General features: G+C 32.9%; 3 protein-coding genes across 5 annotated transcripts in view; 2 read left to right on the plus strand and 1 right to left on the minus strand.

Annotated features, from left to right (window-relative positions):
- The window catches only part of LOC148617142 (synapse differentiation-inducing gene protein 1-like), a 12427-nt gene extending 7715 nt beyond the window's left edge, over window positions 1-4712 (plus strand). For both annotated transcript variants that reach the window (XM_088584492.1, XM_088584491.1), the window contains exons 3-4: window positions 811-939; window positions 1819-4712. In XM_088584492.1, coding sequence (XP_088440618.1) covers window positions 811-939; window positions 1819-1962 — 273 coding nt within the window. In that variant the 3' untranslated portion in view covers window positions 1963-4712. The remainder of the gene's footprint in view (window positions 1-810; window positions 940-1818) is intronic.
- Window positions 4713-6995: 2283 nt separating this feature from the next.
- On the minus strand, window positions 6996-13556 carry LOC148617143 (heat shock 70 kDa protein 12A-like). Of its 2 annotated transcripts, none has more exons than XM_088584487.1 (5): window positions 13412-13556; window positions 12082-12455; window positions 10397-10615; window positions 8786-8939; window positions 6996-8355 (listed from the first exon to the last, which is right to left on the minus strand). In XM_088584487.1, the coding sequence occupies exons 2-5, from the start codon at window positions 12388-12390 to the stop codon at window positions 7301-7303; spliced, it is 1737 nt and encodes a 578-aa protein (XP_088440613.1). In that variant the 5' UTR covers window positions 12391-12455; window positions 13412-13556; the 3' UTR covers window positions 6996-7300. The 2 variants fall into 2 exon arrangements, with proteins under 2 accessions (XP_088440613.1, XP_088440614.1); XM_088584488.1 differs by having other exon boundaries at window positions 12082-12452; window positions 13412-13554.
- A 1117-nt stretch (window positions 13557-14673) lies between these two features.
- Window positions 14674-27480, plus strand: LOC148617144 (uncharacterized). The gene is made up of 11 exons (XM_088584490.1): window positions 14674-14892; window positions 16212-16419; window positions 16720-16838; window positions 17415-17620; window positions 21259-21427; window positions 21895-22063; window positions 22518-22612; window positions 22896-23040; window positions 25698-25780; window positions 26078-26243; window positions 27176-27480. Exons 1-11 carry the CDS (start codon window positions 14701-14703, stop codon window positions 27286-27288), a joined length of 1665 nt encoding a protein of 554 aa, XP_088440616.1. The 5' UTR covers window positions 14674-14700; the 3' UTR covers window positions 27289-27480.
- The last annotated feature ends 459 nt before the right edge of the window (window positions 27481-27939 follow it).

Raw genomic sequence — 27939 nt, forward strand, 5'->3', positions numbered from 1 at the left:
TATCTGTTAATCTTGAATGTTCAATGTTCAAGCCCTCTTTTCAGCTTTTCTTAGAGGGAGGTTTAGCGTGTCAACCATTTTCTGAGGAAAAAATGGCTAATTTGCTAGAATTCTAAGGACAAAGATAAGACAAAGATATAAAATCTATGATAATCTCGTTAATCTACTAAGGGTTTCTAATAAAAATTTGAGTTATTAGTACAACTAAAGGATTACTTATTTGGCACAAATGTAAGGTTGTTATTTTTCAAAATTGGTGCATAAGTAGTACGCATGATTATATCTCAGTGATTATTATGTAACATAAACATTGTAATTATATGTTTATCAAATAAATACATGAAAGCCATTTAGAACATAATTTGTGCATTATTTCTGCAAAGAGGGAGACTTTGGGGTGGGGGGAGAAATTTGTGAAAGAGGGAGATTTATGTCTCCCACGTGGGAGACTTTCTCAAAGAGAGAAAAAAAGACTCTTTTTCCTGAAGAGTGTTGGTTCACAGGTATGGCAATCTTTAGAATTTGATAAAACCAGATTTTTTTAGGCCAAACAAAATGATGTGTTTCCTATTACTTACCCACCGTACATGTATTTTTCAGCTAGAAATAGTGTACTCTAAGGAATACATTTATAAGCTGTTACTGACGTGTATTTTTGCTGTTTTTGAGATGAAATACATGCAAATTATGTATTTGCTTTAGAAATATTTTTTGTGTAGGTACTATTTACATAGTTATATATTGGTAAATAAAAAATATGATGTTTAGCATACTGTTAGGAAACTTCCTAAACCATATTGTATTTTGCAGGCATCTGGTCTTGCTCCTTCAGTAGCTTATATTAGAAGGCAACCTAAAGACTTCAGATCATGGACCATTCTTGCTTCCATCTTCTGCTTCTTTCCTATTGGACTGGTTGCAATATATTTTTCCTATCAGGTTTGTACAATATACATGTATAAAGACACAACCACTTTCAGTGTAATAGGATTTTTTAAAAAATTTAGGTTTCCACTGGAAAACCATAAATGAAGATTAACTAAAAGTCTGCTTTCCAAACTTTACAAATCCTTTGAAAAATTCAAGCTTTCTACTTGCAAAAGGGAAAGTGGAGCATAATAAGCAATTTTCCCTCACCAAAATCTCCCTTGCCCTTGGTGACGGGAAAGGGGAATCGTAGAACACTGACTATTCATATGCAGAGGTGTGTCATATTGCTTTTTAACACTGAGGTTTTTAATCTCATTTCTTGAAGTTGAAAATTAGATGTAAATGTACATGTGCATCTAATTTATTAATTGCTTCATTAAAATATACTGTTTTATCTTGGAGGCACACATGTTGATTAAAATTATACGTCAGTAATGTCAAGGATGTGGCCACATACTGATATTTATATTTTATCCCCCGTACGTGTTGATTATATATAATATGTCTATATATATATATATATCGTATATACAAATGCCTCAGAATGTGACCAGTCTATTCGCCTACACTGCTCCACTCCATCGGATCAAATTGATACAGGGAAGATAATGTAAACATAGAAGGGTCTGAAAAATTCCCAATGATGTTAGAACTGTAAAATTTGGTTGAGACATCTATGCCAACACCGCTAGCATAAGTCCAACGTCGTAGACCAATCGGCCATCTAGGCTATATATATATATAGAAACACTGAAAATTACCCCTTTTTTCAGAATTTTAGGGTGTATTACATATCATGAAGCTTGTAATTAAGTACATTAATTAGAAGAGTATACCAAGTATATATATTTTTTATTTACACATTACCATATTTTTTTTTATTTTCAGGTGAACAAGTTATATTTAAGAGGAGATCTGAATAAATCCATAACAGCTTCAGAAAGAACTAAGTTTTTATTACAAGTGACTGTGGTTTTAGGCTGTTTAGTATGGTTTGGTGGAATCTTTGGAGCACTTTATTCTTTTGGATAAAAACTTACACAACAAACTTTTTTCTTTAGTGTTTACATGAACTGAGAAAAGAAAAATTGACATCTGATATCATGATCTCAAAGACACAACTTATATGTATGTCAACATGTATATGCATGTTGTCCAAAGTTGACTGATATCTGGATAAGGTCTTCATATAGTTCTGTAATCAGATTAACTGTTATTTTCCTCAATTCCTTTTTATACGGTTTTATTTATTTTATTTTTTGTCTGGTCTTAGACAGATTTAATTTTTTTTTTACCTAACCCATGTATCAAAGATATATTGATATTGTTCAAAGATAGATTCTACATGTACGTGTATGCACATTCCAATTATCTGTCTCAGAAACATGCTTTTAAGTTGTCTTGCAGATGATTTTTGGCACTTTTCCATAAAAAAAATTTAAGAGGGGGGGGGTTCCCTTTTTCTGCTCTAATTGAAAATGCTTTCAGCAAATGCCATTAGATTCTAATTGTATCCATGGTGACAAGCTACTTTTCATTTTCTATAAAATTTTGATTTCATGTTTTTTTTCGATTTTGGGAACTTTTTTTTCTATAAAAAAGGGGGGTTCTATTTTCCTGCTTTATCAGTAATCTATAAATTATAAAAGTATTAAAAAGGTTTTTTAGCTTTAAGTATTAATGGCTTTGAAGGTCTAGCAAATATTGTCCCAAAATTAACAATATACATGTAGGGACTTAGAAACGCATAATGTTTGGTATATTAGCCAATGGTCATATTATGCACTCATGGAACAGTTCTTTATTATCAATTTGGTCTTTTTGCCTCAGCACATCTAGAAAACAACTTAAAAGCTATTGAAGGACAACACTTCTTTAATTTAAATTCAAACACACCAGTAAAGAAAAATGAAATAAAAGAAATTATTTTTCTAATATGAAATCAACATTTTTTTAACACAGATTAATTCTGTGGTTGTCATCAATTGATAGCACCATTTGTAATTAACATGCATGTTTTTAGTGTATTGGGATACAATGGAATTTGTTCATAGTTAGGGTAGTGGCTAACTACGAAGTGAGGTAAAGAAATTATTTTTGTAAATAAATGTGAAATAAATATCTTTTTTAACACAGATTAATTCTGGCCTTGTCATCAATTGATAGCACCATTTGTAATTAACATGCATGTTTTTAGTGTATTGGGATACAATGGAACTTGTTTAGGTTAAGGATTGTGGCTAACTACGAAGTGAGGTAAAATGAAATGGACGGTGATGCTCAATAACACTAAACTTTTCAGAATTTCACAGAAATTATAATACAGATATTTTTGACTGCTTACATAGGGAAAAAGAACTGGAATTATTCCAACAATTTTCCATAGTGTATTTCAACTTAATTTGACCTATCAATATGTTAAAAAGGCAAACTTACTTAATGCTTTTATACCTTAGTTCTAGAGGATTATGAGTTATAAATACTTGAATAATGTAATAAAATCCTTGCATTTTTTTCTCTCTACATGATACACCTTATTCACACTTTGCCTGATTCTTAGAAAGGGAAGTAATTCAAGTGTAAAGCAATATTTCTACCTTATGACTTTACTTTTCAATACATTGGTTTGAACTAAAAATCCTAATAATACCTTGTGTTGTTTTGTGAAATTGTGGTTATTCAGTGTTGTTTCATGGGCATTTTAATTTATAAACTTTTTTATTTTGCTACTTTGTACATGTAAAAGTATATGATGATCTTGAATGAGTAATCAAGAAGACCACAGCCATCCCCTCTTTAACTTGCTAATGATACTGATATAGTACCCTTGTTTGCTGCTCTAAAGCATTGATTAAATTACTAGTTCATAAATCTCCATAGAACAGCTTTTATTTTTGAATTATTGTCCTCTTTTGAAGAAGTGTGTACAAATCCACGTTTTTGTTTTCATGCATTTATGTACAAACATACATTGTACTAGATAATTTATGACAAAAAATAATTCTGATAGTTTGCAGTAGTTGCTATCTCAGAGTACGTTCTATTTCAGCTCCCTTGAACCAAAGGTCCAAGTGAGCTAATGCCACCACTTGGCGTCTGTCATCTGTGTTTTTAAACATTTTGCTCAAATATATGAAAACGACTCGATTGATTTTAACCAAACTTTATAAGAATGGTGAAAAGGGTACCTCTATTATTAAATGTCTTTTGGTGACATCAGTTGAAACATGGTGACATCTAGAGGCAATCTAAGATTAAAATTTGTTGAGTTTTAAGACCTATGTTTCTGAACTATTGGTGTCTATGGATTGTTGCCCTCAGTGTTTCCTACGAATGGTTCACTTTTTGCATAGTACAGGTTGCTCAACCGGTTGCGGCAGCTGCATAAAATTGATATTGAAAACAATTTGCAGCATGGTCTCTGCTTACACTGAACCATGAAACTGTAGTTTAGCAGGTATGATGAAAGTAAGGAGTTGTACAGATATTCCATTTTTTGTTTTGCTTGATAAATTCAGATTGCGGACAGGTTTCTATTTTTTCAAGGTGAGGGGAGGAACATTATATTTTAGTATACATTCTCGTGTGAGGGATTCAGGAACTATCTCATTCTGCTATAGCGTAGCAATTTCTATATATTGAATGATGAAATAAAGATGTGATTGTATTTATAAGTGAATTTGTGAGACTTGAAGTGCTGATTACTATTTATTATTCTCTGTTGCTGTACAATTTTTAATATTGTCTTGCTTTTTTAATAAAAAAGAACTTTATTTTGGTAATGCTTTGGTTGCTGTTAGGCTGTTTTTATAAGTACACTATAGTTGATTCAACTGACATACTATCTTAATTCCTTGTTGATGACAGTCCACAGTTTATTTGCTGACAAAAGACATTCGTGTTTTTTTTTAAGTAAACAAAAAATGAATATCATTGGGGACTCCAAAAAGGGCTTTTTGTTAATCTCTTGATCCGCCTATTATATCAGTCACAATCAATTACAGTACTTCCTATATTTTATCGGTAAAATCAGTTAAAGATTTTGATATACAGTGTTTGCGCTGAGACAGTACAAATTTATGCTACACAGGCACAATTATTTCACATAATTTTCACACGAATTTCACATGATTTTCACCTGAATTGAACAAATAAAGTAAGTGACAGAGTTCACGTGAAATTCGGGTGAATGCTGCCTTCACGTGAAATTCACACGAAATGTTCATATGAAATTCGTGTTTAGTGAATTTCACATGTAAATCATGTTAATTTCATGTGAAGCTCGATTAACATGAATTTCATGTGAAAAATATTTGCCTGTGTACATGTACATTCTAAAGACCTTGTCGGATAAGAAAAAAAACGTTTCTTTTCCCACGAATCCGACGTACTCGGTCATTTCCGCTACAAGTTGAATACCACTATTAAGGGAATCAGTCGTCCTTACACACAAGAAAGTGTATGTAGTTAAAACATGAAAGTGGTACCAGTGTGGCTACTTATCATCTCAAGACTTAGCAGAGATATACAAGTTGAAAAACTGACTGATATAGGAGTAGTTTAAACACACCAGTTTCTGTATTTATATGTTGAGAACCACGTTGAATATCTAGTAAATAATAATAATAAAAAAAAACTAAACAAACAAATAAAAAAATACAAATTAAAATATAGACCTTTGGTACGGCTGTTCATTCCGAATACTTCAAAATTGATAGTCATCCCTCCAGCACCATCTGTGCCAATATTGAATTAGTTGTTAGCCTTTATTAACCAGCTTAGCACGCGAGGAAGTTACGAGGACTCAAATGGAGGTGTAACACCTATATATTAAAAGCATTTAGTAAGACAGGTCGAATAGTTCCATATTGCATTTTGGCTTAATGAGTTTAAATGTTAACTATTTGTAACTTTAATATTGACCAAGGTGACTAGACCATAGCCGACATTTCGGAATTTGCCAAATGTTTACGCTTGCTTTTAAAGCGCGCCACGCAAAGTGGGGAGGTATTATGTGATACCCGCAGAGAAGTTGAGTGTTCGTCCGTCTGTTCGCCCTCTGACGGTTTCCAGATGATAACTTTTAAATAAATAAGATAAAGAGTCTTTTTCAAACTTTGTCATTGAATATCATGTAATACTAATAATGCAAGTTCGAATTTCAGTTCGGTCGGATTGTTAACATAAAAGTTACGATTATTTTGCTGCTTTACTCCCCTAAAATGGTTTTGCAACGTGACGGGGTATCATTTAATGTCCAATAAGATACCCTATTTTTAAAATTAGCAATGTGTTCTTTTCGAATAATTTTGATTCCATCAAATTTAAAAATACGCTTACAATAGCTTAAGTAGCTCCAGTTAAGAATCATGCAAAATGTGATTCATGGGTAAAAAACCTACATATTTTTATTTTTCATATTTGTTTGAAATGTCATAGTAATCAGAAAATAACATGTGGTTTTTCATATAACCCGTGCTCTTAGGAGATAAAAATTATAAAGAATGCACTGTAGATTTCAAAATTAAGGGAGATAACTCTGTAAATGGCACTCAAATGCAGTAGAATCTACTGTATTTTCAATGTCGATTATCTCCTAAGAGCAGACAGATTTGAAAGAATAATTACACATTTCATAGTATAGACACATAGAACAACTTAATTACAAAAATAAAAATATGTAGCCTTTTTTGGGGTGTATCACATTTTTCAGATTTTGCATGATTCTTACAAAGACAGCTACTTAAATATTAAATGAAATAAACTCCTTTAAAAAAATGTCTTTCGCGCCAAATGGGATTGATCTGTGATTTCAATGAGAACAGATGATCATGACCATTTTTGCTGGGGGAATACTTTACGCCAAATTTAAAGAAAGGTGAATGCTTTTAAGATAGTGGTTATTTTCAATGAAAATTATCACAGACTTGTTTAATACGATCGGTAAACGGAAATGATCGATCATTACCTTGATCAAAAGTTTTCCTAATGCACTTTCAAGACCTATAGTAATCCATCTTTTTTAAGAAAACACTGTATAGTTCACCTTATTATACAATCTCAAGTTTGTACACTGTATAATTTATTTTAAACAGACAGCATATCTAAAAATGAAACTTCATTTGACTTGGTGGTATACGATTTGGAAATATTAATATACAAACATATACATGTATTTAGTTCGATACCACAATAAAACTTTTTTATATTGCAAGAAGCAGAATATTTTCAAAGTCATATTCTACTTGTTACAGTAGATTAGTGTTTATGGATGATGTCAAGATATTGATATCAAATGCCAACAACTGATGTCAACAAACACAATCTATTTTAAGACACAGAAAACTAAACTTCGATGATAGTAATAATGTCACAATAATTTAAATGTAGCTTTGCAAGGAGTAAGAGACGGTATTTCTATAGCAGTGACATGAAGTTCAGTGTTACCAAAATGAAATTCTACCGCGAGCTGGTGCTCATTTGCTGACGGATTTGGTACTGTTACATTCAATTCCCCTAAAAGAGTACAACCGTCGTCATCTACGTATTTTGGTTCGCCGTGAGGCGTAACGTACACCGAAAGCCCCATTTGAGTTTGGAATGGTTGTAAAGTATTGTAAACTTGCATCACTTTTTCGCCTGCCAGCATAGATTTATCTGCCTTTACGAAATCGCTAAAGACATCATTACAGTGTGCTGCATTTCCTATCCGAAGCAGCTTTCTTTGGTCATGTTTACTGTTGTCGAACTTGGGAGTGACTTTGACTCCATACGTGTATCTGGACACTCTCGACGTGATGAAATCTGGTCTATGTCCGAAAAGCACTGCACCTTTTAGAACAGCAAGGCCAGAATCCTCAGGAACGATTACTCTCTTATCTGGGAAGGTCTTTCGGATGGCCTCTTGTATCAAAGGTGATTCCGAAAAACCACCAACCAGTAAGAGAATAGACGTATCACTCGCCTCTTTCTTTTGTAAAATGTCTTTGACGTGTTTTAAGATATTATCTATTGTTGTTTTAAACAAAGATTTCATAAACTCTGCTTCAAATCGAATTTTGTCTCCAATCTGAGAGAGTTTATCTGCGATAGTCGATGATTTAAGGGCCGAAGGTAAATCCTCATTCAACTGTTCTTTGCAAAGTTGATCCAAGACGACATACGGAACAGTAAAATTAACTTTTCCCTTGGTGTCTGGTTTCACGGTTCTCTTAACCGATTCAAATTCTCTGAAAAGATCCATATAAGATGACGTGAATTTCTTCTTAAGTGTATTCATTACAGGCCCACCTAGAATTTTTAAAAAGGTCATATAAAAGGCATTGTCAACCGAAGTTCCGCCGCATGCGTCACCGGAAGCTTTGCATAACTCTTTCAGTTTGAAACCATCTTGTTTCGCATGAACTGTTATGTCGGCAGTACCACCTGAAATAAGAGAAAACGATTATTTTGCAGTTGTATTATCTTATTAATACTATACGTGAAATTATTGAATATTGGAATTTCAAAATGATCGTAAAGACAACGACAAAGAAAATGTTTATGAATTTTTCTCCCATTTAATCACTGGGCGGTGATTACAAATCTGGCCATTTTACATTTTCAGAGTTTTCTACAGACTTCATGAAAGAAACCGATGCTCCTTCAGCCTATTCTTGATTAAAACTAATTCTCTACTCTCTCTGGTAAAATTTCGATATTAACATGCTTGCTAAAACCTGCATCTCGAGCGTAGAAATAATTCAGAAGGCGAATCTACATATGTAAATAGTCAATAAGGCTTTTCATTGCAAAAAATTACGAGACAAAAAATGAGACAATTGATATTGTTCGCTTTGGAAGCGCAAAGAACTACCTCCTAAATCTATGATCATGAACTTTGTTCCTTTTCTAGACATAGTAAATCCTTGGCTTGCCCCTTGAAGTTTCTCAATAGGAAGGTGTTGGCAATAAATAGATGCTGCTTCTGGTTCAAGGGCAATCAGAAGCCGATCTCCGGGTATTTCTGCCTGGAAATAATATGAACCATCATTCTGTTATTTGAGATCAACGAAATTTGTTATGTTTCTTGCATATTATAATACATTGCAGTTTCATTACAACGTATATAAATAAACAAGATGTTCCCTGAAGCCTGCATCGCTCACCTAGTTAAATTTTTGCCTTTCAAGGGCAATAACTCTAACAAGGAGTTGTCCGACAATTTTGACACAAGGATCTATTTCAAGGATCATTATATCAATTGAAAGTTTCTTTCTATCTATTATAGTTTTCAAGATATTGGCTGAAAACTGTAAAAAATGTTTTTTTTCACCTTTCAATGGCAATAACTCTAACAAGGAGTCGTCTGACAACTTTGATCCAATGCAGACTTTTATAGGCCTTATACATGTACTAAGGACCATTTCATTAATTGAAGGAATTTGGCTAAACTAACGGTATGGAGATATGTGAGAAAAACTTCTGTCTGACCCTATATCCTATTTTAGTAACAGCGGCCATATTTGTCGACAGATCAAGATCTATGCAGAATACCGTAAGGAATATTCATACCAATTTTGGTTTTAATTTGTCTGCTAGGAGAAGATTTTTGAAAGAAATAAAATTAAAAATATAGAAACAAACGTCGAAAAAGGGCAATTACTCCAATATGGCTAAACAGATTAAAAACAAAACTTTGACTAGAGATAGATCTCATTATGCTGAAGACTTTTGCCCAGCCAGAATTTGGCTAAACCATACAGTTTATGAGATACAGGCGAAAAACTTCTGTCCGACCCCTATGTTTCTTTTGAAGTAACGACGGTCATAATTTTCGACGGATCGAAAATCACCGAATAAGTTCTATGCAGAATACCAAAAGAACATTCATACCAAGTTTGGTTCTAATTGGTCACGTAGTTTCAAGAGTTTGAAAATTTTTAACGACGACGGACGACGACGATGTCGGACGCCAAGTGATGGCAAAAGCTCACATGGCTTTTGGTCAGGTGAGATAAAAAAGGGCACTAAAAACGAAAAAAAAATGCAAATTCAATCCCCAAGCATTATCACATATTTTATTTAGGAATCCATTTGAACATAATTAACAAATTCATAATCATGGATAATACGTTATTAATATAAGTAAGCTCATTCAATATGAAACGTAACATGACTCTTTCACTTTTCAAATTTCGAGCATTTTTATGAAAAATACCAATCACATGAATATTGCAAATTTCGTATGCTGTTCATGTGTTTCGAGGAGTAACCTCTCATCAGCAGTATTATAGAACCCAGTACTCAAAACCAAAACATATCGAAATAAGAAGACAAATCCAACACCATAGTACGTATAAGGAGCTACATTATTGTAATAAAAGGGACGAATCAGCAGTGTTTCAGAGGTTTGAAATTTGTATTACAGCAAATTTCGGTGAACAGTGTATAATATGATAAAAAAATTGTAAATTCCCGGACATACTTTTTCTGCACTAGCCCTCATAAACTGCTTTGCTGAATCTGACCAGATAGCAGGCACGGTCAACACCCACTTGATTTCGTCGGCCTTTAACCCCGTCCCCTGCTTCTCTAATTCCGCCAATAGATGGTCCTTCAGTGCTTTGATCGACATGGAAAAGACGTCGATTGCGGGTAACGTTCTTCCGGTTATATCTTCTAACGGCATGTCTTTTTTGATGTGCTATAATAACAAGTGTTACATAATGATTTAAGTATCAGTCTTTGTAAAAATCAGACAGGACGTGATTCATGCATGTCAAAAACCCATCAAATTCACATTTATTTCTTGTTCAGAAACCGCTATAGACCACATAACCAGTCTTTGTTTTTCATTTGGGTGTTGCGCTTTTGAGATAAAATTTATATAGATTGTACATGAAATTAGCACTTTGCAAGAGTAATCGTTCTTGATTTTGTTCGATTTGGTTGATTTTAGTGGGAGATAAATGTATGATTTATTCAAAAGTACAGATCTGAATATGGAAAGGACATATGTAACGTAAAAATAGAGCATATGTAGATTGAAAAAGCATCGTCAGATTGTTGGGGTTTTCTTCATCATTAAAAACATTAATATAGACAGTGGCTGAATTTTATATGGACTGGTAATTAAAAATAAATGTTTTATTGGATGAAACACTGGCATCTGATAACCTATTTCTTATGAAAAATTAACATTCACATATTTCATACTTGATAGTAACGAAAACTGTCATCGATACAGAAACAAGTTTCTATGAAAAGATCATATTGAATTTCCCACTTTCACATTCTTAAATTAAAAAGAGGTCCTTAAAATTAACAATAGGTTTCTACAAAAGAATATAACTCATGTTATGAAACAAAATTTTATATTAATTTTGTTCTCCTTTAAAGGACGTCTAGGGTTGTTGTTCGAGAATGTTTCTATGTGCGTCGTTTTTCATTCCACGCTTTTTTTTCGATTAGTTTGCGAACAAGTCATATCTTTTGAACAAGTATGGCATAAGTATCTAAAAAATAAATTGCTTCACACGGTTCAGCTTGATACGACCGCAGAGGTCGAATCCCAAACAGTTTGGGCAAATATGGACCACCATAATAATTTGTCTTGAATCTATTTGGCCCATAATTGGTCCTTATATCCTGAACTGAATTAAGTCCCAATCTCCAAAACAATCGCCGTTGTTCTTTGGATGTATAGTAGCACCTTCTGTTACAACACCAAAGAGATCCATAATACTTAAGTTGTTATCCGTACTTAGAAAAATGCGTGTTTAAGCCCATTTTTGGCCCTTGATAAATTAATCCCAGCCTTTTTTGTCAGCTGTACGACACCTTTCAGTACTATGGCAAGCCAAAAGTGGACAAAAAAAGTCTATTTATTATTATTTATAATTCATTTACGGTATAAAGTAAAGAGACTCAAGTACTCAAGTACTCAGAAATTGTCCGGACATAAGAAAAATGCTTCTTTCTGACTCCTTTTTGTCTCTCTTTCTTATAGATACATTTATAGTCAAGTCAATGCCCGTATATGAAATTAAAACGGACGAGACGTTGACCACGACATCATACATGTAATACTAATATACGACTGGCATTGTGAGAATATCCTCATTCAAACGATCGCATGCAATACAAAAATATACATGGATTTAAACCTACCGTATTGTTATGTAGATTCATTTTAAACCTGTAGAAATAATAATATTTGGATTGCTCGTTATCCATTGCAATGTTTGCGTATTCATTTTCAGCCTCATAGCCAAAGGACACAAATTTCTTGTCGTTGTCAAGCAAAAGACAAGTCGGTGTTTTTAAAGACATAAGCTGCTTTCCTCCGGCGTTCCATGCCTGGTTTGAATGGATTTTCAGCGGGTCTTTTTCATGCGTGTGTTTAAGAGAGAAGGCATATCCACTGTAGGTCGTTCCAAAATCAAGAGCAGCAACTAGCATGTACTTGTCGGGAGCCATCTTTCTGGTTCGAGGATATAAAACATGAACTTGAATGTGTAATCTATGACTGCTTCCTTTATCTGCTAAAAAATAACATGACATATGACCGCCACGAAATATGTAAAATAACTGAAGTTTCGCTGTCACTTTTGACAAAACCTCCCCTGTTAGTCTGTTACAACAACACTTTCAATCTTATACATATTCATTTTAATATATTTAAGACACTGGAGATCATAAGTTGTTAGGCTAAGAAAAAAAAATGGCCAAATTAGCTTTTCTAATTAAAACATCTTTATAGGTATAGGTATTATTGTACAATCTTCTACATGTATAAATCTACTCGACTTAAAAAAAAATATTAAATTTTGCTGGTATCATCATGACTGAGTATGGCCTCATCAACAAAATTACCTGATAAGCTAGTCCAAATTTCATTTGACCCTGCAACTCTCTTTTTTCGATACTGATATGCCAAAACAAACATAATTTATCACTATATATCCAAATAAAAATGTGGAGAGTTGCAGGGTCAGAGGAAATTTGGACGACTTACAAGGCTAATTTAACACTTGGACTCCACCGTCGAAACTTCGAAACTTAAGACAAATGCACCAGGAATGTAATATCAAAAATAAAATAAAATTAATCTTCTTGTCTTTGATTATGGCGCGGTCGTTCATTGTTTGTGGGCTGTTGAGAGTGCAACTATTCACATCGATAGCTATAGTATATTATTTGTAAAATTTTCTTTTAAAAAAGTTCAAAAGCAATTTAGGTGAAATAAATATTTAAAATTCGTCAGCCCCATTAGAACGTACTGTTTTTATGCCACGGGTGCACGGTGGCAATGCTGACGAAATATTTTTTTTTACGTATATAAGCATACAATAAAATAAATGTGCTACATTGATATCGAAAGTAGAAATTGCTTAGACCAACTTTTTTGACTTGAATGTAATGATTTGTCAAAAATACCCTTGATAAAAAAGACATGAATATGCAGTAGATTGCACAGTATCACGTTATATATACATACGCTTGTTCTGAATGGACCATTTTCAAAAGCGGAAGGAAAATATCTCGTACAAAATCGGTACATAAACAAATGATACCTGGATCATGTGGTCTTGTACAAATTTAAACGACTGTCATTTTACTTATCGTCATACAGTATGATTTGTTTGTTTGTTTGTTGGGGTTTAACGTTCGAGCAGTAATATTTCAGCTATATTCAGACGACCATACAGTATGAATACTAAAAGAGAATTTGTACAGTACAGTGGTACTATACAAGTTAAAGAGTAATTAAGGGAACCAAGGTTATAGCGGTCATAAAAAGAATGTAATCCAGGGACAAAGACCAGACATGGAAAACAAACATACACAACAAAGAACATAAAGTAACTAAAATCATACATACAAAGTAACAAAAGCATATGAGCAACTCGGACTCCACTAAAAACTGGGAGCATGGACCAGGTGCATCGGTAGAGTAAGCGTCCTCTGCTTTTCTAGAAACACCCGCCGAGTTGCTCATAAAAAGTCAAGTCTGGGGTAGACAAACGAGGAAAGGAAAACAATGACCCGTTGAATAAATCAGTTTTCATGGTGACGACCATAAAACTTCTGTAGTGATGACTTCAACCTTGTAGCAACATAACCCTGTTGCAGAAGCCTATTTGTTAGAGTTCTAGCGCGATACAAAAAGTCTGCGTAGTTTCGGCAAGCTCTGGCATAACGTATGAGTTGTGATATGAACACTCCATACGCAGGTGCTGAAGGGATGTTGCCACAGATGAAAGGAATTCTGAATGGAAAGTCATCACGTTTGTCGTAAAGTTTGGTAAACCAAGCAAATAACTAGTGGTGCATACTCGATCTGCATGTGTCATTTGAAGTGCAAATAACTTTAAAACACATTATGTAAATTGGACCAAATACTTTTATTTTGAGTTTGTGTTTTCACGTCGTATTTAATATAGATTATAGAGGCGGATTCGGGCGTGGCGGGCATGCACCCCTCTAAAATTTGCAAAGCATGGGCTGTCAAGGGTAGATTTCGGCGGTTTTAGGTTGAAACTTTAATTTCTCGCTAATTTGGCCACAAAAGATATCTACATTGCACACACTCTAAAAATATTTCAAAAAATTAACCTCAAAACATTTTTCGTTTCGATCCGCTCGGCGAAATTTTAATTGTGCGCCCCTCCCCTAATCTAAAATCCTGGATCCGCCCCTGAAATAACAGTGTATTCACAAAAAGTATTAGAAAAGTATTGTTTGATAAAAAGTCTCTTTAATCTGGTGACCTCTTTTTATGACGTTATGGCTCGGGCGATACGAGGTGTTATTTGCAATGGAACTAAATTTAAGTGTTTCGTCGAGAGGTCATACCGGACTGTTTCGTCGCCTCGGAATTTATTCAGAAGCCCATACCCTGATTTGGATATAATTAATGAATCTCTCCCGGGATTTTTGTTCAAAAAGTTAGATCAATTTCCAAACAAAATTGCTGTGGTGAGTATAATTTTCCGTTTTATTTTCTATAAATTTAGGACAATTTCTGCATGGCTGAATGAAAAGAGTACATAAGTAAGTAAGTAAGTAAGTCATCGGACGGAGTAACTGAAGCGGTATTTCTTAAAGAATGATATAAAAACATGATTTCCATATTATCTCCCTTTTATCTGCTTCAGTCTATAAAGGTTAACCACAGTTGCAAGTTTTATTTGCCGCGAAGCAGATATGCGTAAAAGTGTTCATATTTTGCAAAATAATAATAATACATGTAGTGATAATGATAAAAAGAACAAACTTGGAAGAGATGGGGTACAATTTGGGGAAGGAAGCTTTAAATGACTCGATCTGACAATTTAGGGACCGGTCATTATTTATCTCCAGGGGTGGGCCGGCAAATTGAAAAATGATCCCGGAAAAAAATAACTGACCCCCCCTTTTCCAAACACAGAAAAATTCTCAACACCCCTCTCTCAAGTACCAAAATAAGTCACCCCCCTGCATTTTTTTAAATGAAATTTCAATGTATGTATTGATTTATTCACAACAGAATAGGAAACATAGTACAGTCACGAGTTATTTAAATATATATATCTTGTTTGTTTTATTTTCATGATTATTACATTTGTTATTGTTGTTTGAAATTTGGAATTCTAGTTGTTTAAATACAGGTTTGATATATTATTATTAAAGTTTATTCAAATTTTTACAATTGTCTGTAAAAAAAACGAAAGAAGAACAAAAAAAAAAAAAAAACCCAACAAAACAAAACAGACAAAAAAAAAAAAACAAACAAACCAAAATGACAAACTCAACAACAAAAAACGGCAATTCTTCAAGAACGCTTGAAGATCTAACTCTTGCGCTCACTGTTCAAATCTGGGCGTTCTTCGGGACTCGTGATCATGTTTTGCTTAATAACTCTTTCTAGTTATCTCTATTTACACAAACAAGCAATCTTATCACGAAAGACTTTAAATAGACCGAACAAAATTTTAACTTTAGTGTACCTATTCAACAATTTTTGTCTACATGTAATACCCTATCTGTGACATACATCGACCCACAATCTTAGACCGGTCGAACAAATAACTGCCGACGTGGTAACTTTAACCAGTATCACAAGATAACATTTGTGTTAGGTTATTCACTAAACTTACACCTAAGAACAAAATGAAGTTACAAAAACTTGATTCTTTCCGTGTTTTTCTTTTTTACAGCAACATTAACAAAAACAATGTAATAAGCACAATCTGATAGAAAGTCACATAATTCCTCAATGACTGCAGTAATAAAACATTTTGTCTTTCGATATTCAGATAGATGCACACAGCAGGAAGACGTATACATTTTCTCAAGTTAAAAGCTATGCAATAAAAGTGGCCAGCGGTTTTAGAAAGCTTGGTTTCCAGAGAGGTGACGTCATTGCTGTTCATGCTACCAACTGTGCAGAATATATAATATTGTTGTTGGCTCTCATTGCTAATGGCATCACCATTACAGGGACAAATCCAGCTTTCACAACGGGTATTATTTTTGTGCAGTAATTTCAAACAATAAGAAGTCATATAAAAAAATAAATGAAGTCAATATTTTCAACAAATCAGAGAATAAACTCTCTTTTTCTCTTTCATTTCATAAAAAAATGCTTAACTGTAAATATTCAAGCCTTTATACACCTCCTTTTTGTTCAACGATATTCCTTAAGATCGCCATGAAGAAAAAAAAAGCTTCTACGCTGTCAGTGATTGTCCAATATCCTTCTACATAAGAGAAAAAACAGATAACAATATCCTGTTAAAATTTCTGCTATCCTCTTTTTAACAGGAGAGCTGACAAAGTGCCTAGAACTCACGGATGCATCATGTGTTGTCACAATGTCACCGTTTTTACCAGTTGTAAACGCAGCAGTTACGTCAACAGAAAAAGTTAGAGAAAATATAAAGGTATAATATTATTGATTTTTTTCAAAGGTGATTGGAAAGTCGTCTCATTTTCTGAAGTTTTTTTTTTTTTAAATAAGAGGTATTGTGATCTGAGAAATGTTTCGAACACTTAACCACCCTGGTACGCATGACACGAGCCGCTTATTGATGAACACGTGATTCTAGTTTGCTTATTCATTGGCGGTGTCCCCATCCTTTTCTTCTTCGAGGTTTTATCTCAGTTAGTTTTCTTTTAAATGCATAATTTCATTCTAATAGGTTGGGTGAGTGAATCAGGTTATTTAAACTACCTGGTTTGGTACTGTGTTGGCTTAAGGACAAATTGGTCAGTAGTGATGTTTAATTACGATTTTGTATTCATAACATTTGCACTGAATCCGTTTGTGTAACTATTATTCGAGTATAAACATATGTTTATTTTTTTCCGGTTTCTTGGTTCATTATCATATAGCTAAATATGGTTTTGTTGTTATATTTTGCTCTCATACCAATGCATTAAGAAAAGAGCAGCTTGTTTTTTTAATAGTAATTTCTTCGCCCAAATGAGCTAACTGATTTGATTGCATTTCATCGTAGCATATAATGACCATAGAGGATGTCAGCGGCTATAGATCGGTCAAATCATTGATGGGCGATGATGGAAGTAGTTTTCCCAAAGACTTCAACTTTGACCTCGAAAACGACATAGCTGCTTTATTGTTTTCTAGTGGAACTTCAGGATTTCCTAAGCCCGTGATGCTGAATCACCGATCGCTAGTGGCTAATTTACAGTTATTACATAGGTACGGCTTTAAATTCGAAAAAAAATCGGCTAGGTTCTCGTTTTGTTTTATTAAAAATTTATTATGATGTTGAAAAAATATTTTAAATGTTATATTTTTGTATGTTAAAACGTTGAAAAATACTAAGAAAGCAATACAATAGTTTAAGTTAAATAATAAGACAACTTCATGCTCTTTAGAACTTTATTGATGTGAGACAGATTTAACCTGTAATAGGACGAAGTTAAATAGATATTAAAACTTTATTTTCATGAAGTATCATACTTCTTACCTTTTAAAACTTTTTCTTTGTTTTACATTTTTTTTTCGTTAATTAGATGTTTCACTTATTTCCCCCTTTTTTTCTGCTCGAAGTCGTATTTTTAAAATCTTGAACTCATTTTTTTCATGTCACTTTTATAGTAATTCATTTACTTTATTTCTTCTTTAATTGAAAAAAAAGTCTTGGCGCAATTTTCTTCCTTTCACCGCCTTTTCTAAAGTTCTCTTGACACTTCTGGTTGCTAATTAGTGAGACCAGTAGTTCTCAGTTTAAGTACTTTGGACTATATTGCTTAAGTCAAAAAGGCTTGTCTTTATTGCATGTAAGAAACGAAAAAATGAATACCTTAATTTTAAGTAATTATTGAAGACCATATAATGAACGCATTATAGTGAAGAAAAAACCAAACTAGCTCTGTATAAGAGGTTCTGCAATATGTTCCCTCATGTCAGACTGAAATCAGGCGATTACTTTATTTCGCTTTGAAATGTGAGTGTTTAATCCATTTCACGCGCGCGTTCATTATAAACAGACAGTATTGCATTCCTTAATGGTCAGTAACTGTTTGAATACCGTTACAATAAACGAGCTCTGCTGCTTAGGCTGTTTTTAATGGTGAACATATCAAATACCGTTACAATAAACGAGCTCTGCTGCTTAGGCTGTTTTTAATGGTGAACATATCAAATACCGTTACAATAAACAAAACCGGCTGCTTAGGCTGTTTTTAATGGTGAACATACCAATTGATAGTGATATGTGTAGATTTTCAAAATTACTTTACTTATGGAGATCCGTTAACTGAATGTCCATGTGAATTATGGGATGGGTGCAAGATTTTATTAGAATTGAACAGATACAACATTAAACTGTTAGATTAGTTACAGGATTACCCAAATTTTCTAGTATAGACTCCTTATACTTTGAAATTGGTTGGGACCCTATATATTCGAAAACGAAGGAGAAAGTTAAGTTCATTTGACAAAATTCATAACCGTTTAAGTATGCCATATCTACATGATTATCTTGAGAGTTTTGTGTGAGGTACATGTATTAACTAATATAGTTTACGAAGCAACTTCGTTTATAGTGTCGTCTGAATATAGCTGAAATATTGCTGTTCGGACGTTAAACCCCAACAATCAATCAATCGTTTATAGTGCTCCTTTAACACGACTTTAGTTATATTCGATCTCATATTTTCCCTAGTCGATCAGCCAATTTAAAGTTCTTGATTTAGATATATGAACTTTATCAACTTCACCATCTTTTAAAAGTGCTCTCAAAGCTAGCTAATGTTGTTGATTTTTATACAAAACCACTATCATATTATTTTGTTGGAAATCGTTTTTTGAATATAATTCACACAAGATTTCGCCATCGATTAAGGTTTTAAAATACAGATCTGTTCCGAGTTAATTTCGTTAATGACGCTTGTTGCGCTTATGGGGTGGTAAGTGAAGAAGCTATTCACTTTTTATTTAGTGCTGTAGATACAACGAGACCAGAGTTAAATTGAAAAGTACTCTTAACTTTCTAAATGATCTGGATATCTAAAAACTTTTATCTGGAGATGCTGCCTTATACGATGATCAGAATGTGAAAATATATAATAAGGTGTAATGCACGTAAAACAACTTGAGTTGATTGCTATCTTTCTTACACTATTCCCCATCTCTCTTCCCCTTTTTTTATTTTCGTGAGTTTGTTATTCTTAAGAAATGATTCGTGGAGGGTGTATATTTGTACTCATTTTAATATGGGTACGGCATTTACATTTGATTATTTAACACCGAGCCACAGCCTGGTATTAAATGAAAATATAAATGCCAAAGCCATGTTAAAATGAGTACAAATCTACCACCGGAAGGAATTATTTCTTTTCTAATATGACAAATACGGTAATTTTTGTGACAAAAATTTCCCTAGGCGAAGCGAAAGTAACGGCTGTTCTGTTTAACCTCCCCCGTATTGAAGTTGGATTAAATTTGTATATTTATGTCATAGTATGTTTTAAATGTGTGTATTTATATAATTGATTGCAATTAGATAACCTCTCAGCCGTTAAATCATCGCGTAAACGTTTCTAAATGAGTGTTTTGTCTCGAAGCGACAGCGCAAGAAAAGAGACAGTGCACAGGTGCTAAAGTGGGTTTGTTTGACGATATGAAGGCGTCATACTAGAATTATTTGTAACGTCATCTTTTAAAATTTCTACGTCCGATATGTTCATATATATCACATATAAACATTTTCTTGTAGACAGTGTAACACACAATTTTTGTATTTATTTTTATTCGTGTATGCAATCGTGGATGGTATATGTAATAATAAATCAAATTATATGTACACATTTTTATTGCTGGTGTAAGTAAACTGAATTTCAATATGCAATTTTCGAAGAGGACCTTTGTAGGTCGTTAAAACTTGTGTCCAATTCATTTGCTGAATTTTAGTAATAAAATATATTTAATCTTATATTATTCTCTACTACAGGGCGGCTTGTTTTAGCAAAAAATTTTGACGGATCTTGAGAATTGCCACACAAGGAATTTTGAAGTAAATGTTTTCCATGTGATTAGACCAACACAAGATGCATATATAATCATAAAATTCCGAAAAAAAATGTGTACATATAAGTTGATAAAATACGTTATCAAAAAGGTGCCTAGAATTAAAAGCATTATATTCATTTCATATTTAATTTAAAAAAATAATCGAATACGTAAGGAATGACTGTATTTTTTTTTCGGTCTATGAGGAAATAATCCCAATTACGTGGTGCAGACTAAATTATCTGCGTAGCAGGATATTTTCCAGATTGCACTACGGGCATTGAGGTTATTTCAAATAGACCAAAAAAAAAAAAAAAAAAAAAAAAAAAAAAAAAAATAGCCATTCTTTATAATTTAATTTTCTTCATCAACATTTAAGGAATAAATCAGCAAAAAGGTTAAGGACGTCACAATCACATGTCAAAATTTGGTCTATGAGGTGATGGACATTTTTTTATTCAATCAGAAAGCTTGTTACTACTGAAATTAAATTATAATCTTATATGCAAAACAATCACTACGTATTTCAATACTAATGTTAAACAAGTACTATCTTTAAAAAAAGAAAGAAGACCCATTAAAATTTTGTTCTTTTTCTAAGTTTCTACTTATATTTCAAGAAAGTAACACATGGCACGCAAAGTAAAATTTTCGAACGCTATATAAAACTTTCGATACAGTTTTTTTTAAGGCCACTAAGTTAGCAGTATTTGACCAATCGGTTTCAATTTGGCCTTACATATAACATGCAACATTTCAGCTGGAATCGATTAGTTGTTACTAGTCTCAAACAATTATCAATGATTTTTTTTACATTGTAGTTCGTTCGATATGGTAACACCAGACGACAATTTTTTAGCAGTACTGCCATTTTTCCACGGTTTTGGAATGGTTGTGATTTCATTTTATGCACTTTATGGCGGGAATAAAGTTGTTACTATGTCAAATTTCGATTTTGAGGTCTTTTTGCAGTCTCTACAAGACGAAAAGGTAACTACAACAAAATAACTCTATGAAAAACACAATTAACTTGACAAAATGCGATGGAGTTTAGCTTTATCTTGATTAATTCATTCCCGGGCACAGTGCTGCAGTTATAATGCCGCATTAGAATGCCTCGATACGTGGATAAAAGGAGGTCGAAGAGAGGGTGCAAACGTACTAATTCCTTTACAAGAAAATTTCTTATTCATCTAGGGGTATTTAAGCAGTCGGTTTGAGTTCACACTATGCGAACTCCAGTGACGGGTATAGGGGGTTCCAGGGTCGGAAACCCTTTTCTTGGGATTTTTTGTTCATTTTGTTTAAACTTTTGGCAAAATTTAGCACATAGCCTAGAACCACTTTTCAAAAATCTGTGGATTCCCCCTTCATCCCTACATTTTCTTTCATCGGTAAATATATCCGTAAGGAAGATGAATAGTTCTATTGTTAGACACGAGTTTATTATGTTGTAGATCTCATTTTTGCACTTGGTTCCACCAATAGCATTACTCTTAGCTAAACATCCATTAGCGAAAAGATACAACTTGTCTAATATCCAAAACGGAATGTGTGCAGCTGCACCTCTTGGAGCTACAATTCAACGAGAGTTAATAGATAAATATAACATGTCACTTTTTCAAGGTAAGCTAGCTGCTCTTTAAGATTGGGGATGTATCTTTTAATAATTTCATATCCCTTATTTATTTGTGAACACAATCTCTTTCGCAGTGACCGGATCCTAATTTAATCCGTGTAATTCTGCAAGCTAATGAGATATAACACATCTGAAACAGCGAGATATAAAACCTTTGTGCAAAAAATTGCTCAGAACAAACATATTCAAGAAACAAACATTTTATTTTTTATGTTATTTACCTTTTCACAAAGGTAAACTAAACTTATTGTTACTTAATAACCCACAGTATTTATTCTTTTTCATACATTTTTACTCCCAGTTAAGGAATATTATTTTCATAGCCTTACGCATCTTTGATCACACTTCGCGGTTTGATTTGTGTATTATATTTATAAAGAAAAAAATCACAATATCACCTGTCTGAACTGTTCAAAACATCATAAATCTATTTTATTAAAGCTTATGGTATGACAGAATTCATAGCTGGATTAGTGGACAAAGAACCACTGTCTTTGGGAACGGTTGGAAAACCTGTCTCTAACTGTATCTGTAAGGTATTAATCATTTAAGCTTTATTCCGTGTACTGTCAGTAAATCTGGTAGTGGTAATTTATCATATCTCAAGATAATCTATGACATTGTTCAAACACATTTATAGCGCCCTTAAAACGACTGTATTTTCTCGACACTGTAGAAATTAATCCTCTTGTAAGAAAGTTTCTACCTCTTATGGATATCATGATATAGTCGTCTAGCATTCAATCGAAGAAGGAGTTCTTCGTTGAATTTTATCTAAAATTTATTGAAAATATGAGTCTAAGTTGTAATTTATTTCAGATTGTAGACCATGAAACAAAAGAACTTGTCCAAACAGTCGGTGACTCTGGAGAAATCTGCATGAAAGGCCCACAATTGATGAAAGGATATCTTAACGACATTGAAGCTACTAACCGTACTATCAAAGACGGTTGGATACACACAGGTTGTTAAACGAAGCAGAATATGAGACTGCTTATTTTCAAAAATACGTTATATTTGTTTTTGATTTAGACATTCCATTTATTTCAGGTACGATTCTGTGTAAGAATAAGGCGATGGGTGGCACGACATTTTTCGTCATTTTTGCCACAATCAAATTTACTTTATTTAGAAAACAACCAAGAAGTTATTTAACTTTAAGCATCAGGTATGTATGTATGTTTTACTGCTAATTGTTTGTAACAGAAAGAAGTGCGGGAAAGTTTTCTCACCTCTTTTCTACAGTGCATTTTAATTAAGTTTGACCTATCAAGATCTAAATAAAGCGAATTCATAGAGATTTTGATGCTTGCTTTTGGGGCGGTTTGAACCCCCCCCATTTTTTTAAATTGTGGTAATTTCCAGTTTTAATTGGCAAAAATTTAGAAATAGTAGCCTAGAACCGTCTTTCTGATTGGAAACATTTTGAAATGTCTTTAATCTGCAGAAATACAACAAGGGTAATGAAAAGCTTTCAATTCACTGAAGAAAAAGCGTTTTCACTTTATAGTTCCGATCAAGGTTAATTTAGAACATTTAACCATTTACGAAGTACTTAGTTATCCTCCATACAGGGATTTTGCTGACCTACATTGGTTGATAAATATTTGTGTTAAAACATAAATTCGACTGTTTGTCAAAAATGTGCAGAATTGTTATAGAAACCAGAGTCCAAAAGTAGACATTGGGCCCATTTCTAAGTATATGGCTTTGAAACATTTTACTTCCATCAAGGTGAAACATATTCTTCATGTGTATTAAAATTATATCTAAAGAAAGTCAAAGTAGTCCCTTTTACTATGAGGGTAAAACTATTGCTAACTATTTGAAATGTATACAAACATACCAATCATATACATTGGAAATCTTGATATGCTGTACACGTAACGTCTCATCAACATAAGAATCAAATATATAGGAAAATGGAATGAGAATATTTTAGCCCAAACCAGTAAAATTCGCCTAACAGGGACCAAAAAAATTGACTTATTTGGCTAATATATGCTCAAGTGAACAGAAATGAATGATTCTGATACGTTAAGGCCTTATTATAACCTTAGGAAGGGCAAAAAGGCGTAATAAATAGGCAATTCATTTCCTTATAAAAATGCAGTGGAATGGATTAGTTTTTTTGTCACGCCACCAAATATGATAGTACATCTACATTCACATATATGATATAACATTACACGATAAAATTATGTTTCTAACACAGCGTAACTGATTCCAAGACATATACACGCCGATGTAATCCAACATGATTCCTTTCAATTATTAACCTTAACCTCATCAAATTGACAATGAATTTTCATAACATTCACCGACCAAGAATTTCTTGGTTAGTTAACATATTTTAAAGCAAATAATTGAGAAGACACGCTTCTTAATCACTGGATTACAATTCAATACATCGGCAGTGGATACTGAATACTTTTGAAAGTAATAACATGGATAACTTATGTAAAAATTCTGTTTTTATTGAAAATTTGTTTTGTTGATGCTAAAAAATGCAATTTATTTCTTTAAAAAATAATGGAAAATCTCAAATTTAACTAATTTACGTCTTTTATGATAATCGTTAGCGCATACATCTCAAATCCTTTTCCTCGAACGTGTGTCTCAATTTTTCGAAAATGTGACAAGTTTTAAAACAATATGATATTCATTGTCTTCTACTTTACTATTCTAATAATTAATTAATTATTAATTGTAATAAAAAAATAAAATGCTTAAACCCGATAGACCTATTTTACACACATATAGAGAAATTACCTTAAATTTCTGTGTTACCAAAATTTAATGATAAAACGGCATTAAAACTACATGTGTATAATTTTTTTTTTTAATTATTAACTGACAGATGTATTTTTGGGTTTAAAAATCCTTGGTTTATCAAGAAAAAGTACAAGTATTTTTTTAAAGCCTCTTAATTTTGAGCTAGTATTGCAATTATATTTTGGCAAACAGACAGAAATGTCTTTTAAGCAGCAGTCTATATAAAATTCCGTCAGGGGATGATTCATGCACGTAAAAACACGGAATTTAGTGAAAACGTTAACAAGGAATTAACTTTTATTTCTTATTAAGAATTTAGTGAGATATGAATATAAAGTTTTCTTTTTCTTTCAAAAATACAGTGGTCCTTTTCACAAAAAATCGTAAGTGAAATTGGTCGTAAGTTATGACGTCACAATACTTTGATTTACTATGACGTCATAACATACGACTAATTTTACACTTACGATTTTGATATATTAGAAGGTTATTAAACAGACATGTACTGATTCATATATTTTATGGAGACTGGTAAAGACAAACGGGTCAACATAGACTTTGTAACGATAAAGTTATATACATCACCTCTCTATGATTATGTTCTTTTAAAATTAGATGAAATGAATTTAAAATGGAATCATTATTACTTTTAAAACCATTGCTTAAATCCTTTGATTTTTAGCTTCAGTCTCTTGGTAGAAACCCGGCATTTATATTTACATGTATATTTAATTACCGAATAATATATATTATAATGTGCCACCCATTGCCTGATTCTTACACAGAATGGTATTTAAAACTTTGATTATCTAATATTCCTTGTTTTTCACTACCTTGTCACAACAGGAGATGTTGGGTATTTGAATGAGGATGGTAATGTAGTCATAACTGATAGAGTCAAAGATTTGATAAAGTACAACGCATACCAGGTGAGTTCTATTCCAAACGTTTAATCTACTTGTATATATAAAACATTATGGAAAGGTGTAACATAATATGGGACGGTCAGTATTTGTTATTTTTGATATGTTGTGTTCTTTTTTGTGCGAGTTTATTTTCTTAATCAAGTGATTATTCATAGATTTTCCTTTCAAAAGTCAAATCATTCAACTGAATGATGATGATGTTCCCTAGATATATTTTACCTCTTTCACTTTTTGGAACTATTTTTAAATATGAACATTTTAAATTTATACATTAAACATCTGGTATCTTTTCGATTACAGGTGGCACCAGCTGAGTTGGAACATATTTTGTTGAAGCACGAGGACATTCAAGATGCCGCCGTTATCGGTATACAAGACGATAAAGCAGGAGAGGTTCCGAGGGCATATGTTGTTCCTAAGCCCAACTCCAGTCTAAATGCGAAGAAGGTTCAAAAGTTTATCGAATGTAAGCATTTGTATTATAGGTCCGTGTAAGAATCAAGTTCGACCAATAATAACCTTAATATATAAGTCACAGACCATTTTCTTTTCGAAAAGTGGGTGAGCTTGGATTTTTTTCCGTGTAAGCGTGTTTTGGTTTCCGTCTCTTCAATTGACATTCTTTATCAACAGTAGTTTCTCTGTTTTAAATGACACGAACGTTTCTTGACGGTGGTACTCACAAACTTCTATTTTTTAGTTACAGATATTACCACTAAAATAACACAAACTACACTGTCGTTAAAATTTGCTGATTTACTGTCATTATCTTAACGACGAGTCCAAATTGATTTCTATTTTTATCAGTTTTTTTTATTTCATTCGAATAAGTTTAGTCATTTGTTGATATATCTTTATCTCAACATGTTTATGCTCTGCAATTTTTTAAAGCTGTATTGCTTTTCTGTTTCTTGCTGATTCTGAAGTTTGGACTACATTTTTTTACTCACATGAGCATGGAGTATGATATATGTAGGATAATAAACTGAGCAACATTTCCATTTTTGTAGAGATTTCATCAAATGCATTTGCGACCCGTTTATCGTGATTTTATCCTTTTACAGTGAAAACAATATCTATATTGTTATTTTGATTTGGTCGAGAGAAAAAATATTATTATATTTATGAGCAACTCGGACTCCACTAAAAACTGCGAGCATGGACCAGGTGCACCGGTAGGGTAAGCATCCCCTGTTTTTCTAGAAACACCCGCCGAGTTGCTCAAAAAAAGTCGAGTCCGGGATAGACGATAGAGGAAATGAAAACTAAGACACGTTGAACAAATCAGTTTTCATGGCGCATATGGATACACCGAAGCGATCCACGAGTACATCATGACGACAATAAAACTTTAAAATTGTACCTTTTCATTAGCTCATTTTTTTCTTTTGTACTTAGATCAAGTTGCTGACTATAAACGACTTCGAGGTGGCGTTGTTATAACCAACGAAATACCCAAATCGGCAAGTGGAAAAATTCTCAGGAGAATTCTTAAGAATGAATTCAAATGAAAATAATGTTTTTTGCGGACATTGGTGTGATGAAAAGTCATTCAATTCTCTGTTCGAAATAGGAAATAAGAAATAATCATATTTTTAAATTCTTTATTGTATTTGTCTCAGTTGCAAATATTGTTGTCCCTACAGTATCCGTTAATTTAGTTATGTATAAACATTTTTTTATAATAAAAAGAGCAAATTCTTTTCTTGTTTTAGTGTATTTTACAAATGCATAACTGAAATTGCAAAAAGACAACCATAACGGAATATTAATGATATTTCGTTCCCTTTAAGAGTAATGCTTGCTTTTTATTGGCAACTCGGTGGGTGTTTCTGGAAAAGCAGAGGACGCTTACCCTACCGGTGCACTTGGTCCATGCTCCCAGTTTTTAGTGGAGTCCGTATTGCTTATTTGCTTTTGTTACTTTGTATGTATTATTTACGTTATCTGTTGTGTATGTCTTTTTACCATGTCTGGTCTTTGTCCCTGGATAACATTCTTTTGATTACCCTATAACCTTGGTTCCCTTGATTACTCTTTATATATATATATATATATATATATATATATATATAAACAAAAAAAAAACAAGACAGTTATGTATTTACGGCATTACATATAATTATTGTTTTGTACTATATCGTGTGCATATATATTGATTC

This window comes from Perna viridis, chromosome 5, assembly GCF_037379345.1.
Source record: "Perna viridis isolate PV_CMFRI_1.1 ecotype Kerala chromosome 5, ASM3737934v1, whole genome shotgun sequence".
NCBI lineage: Eukaryota > Metazoa > Mollusca > Bivalvia > Mytilida > Mytilidae > Perna > Perna viridis.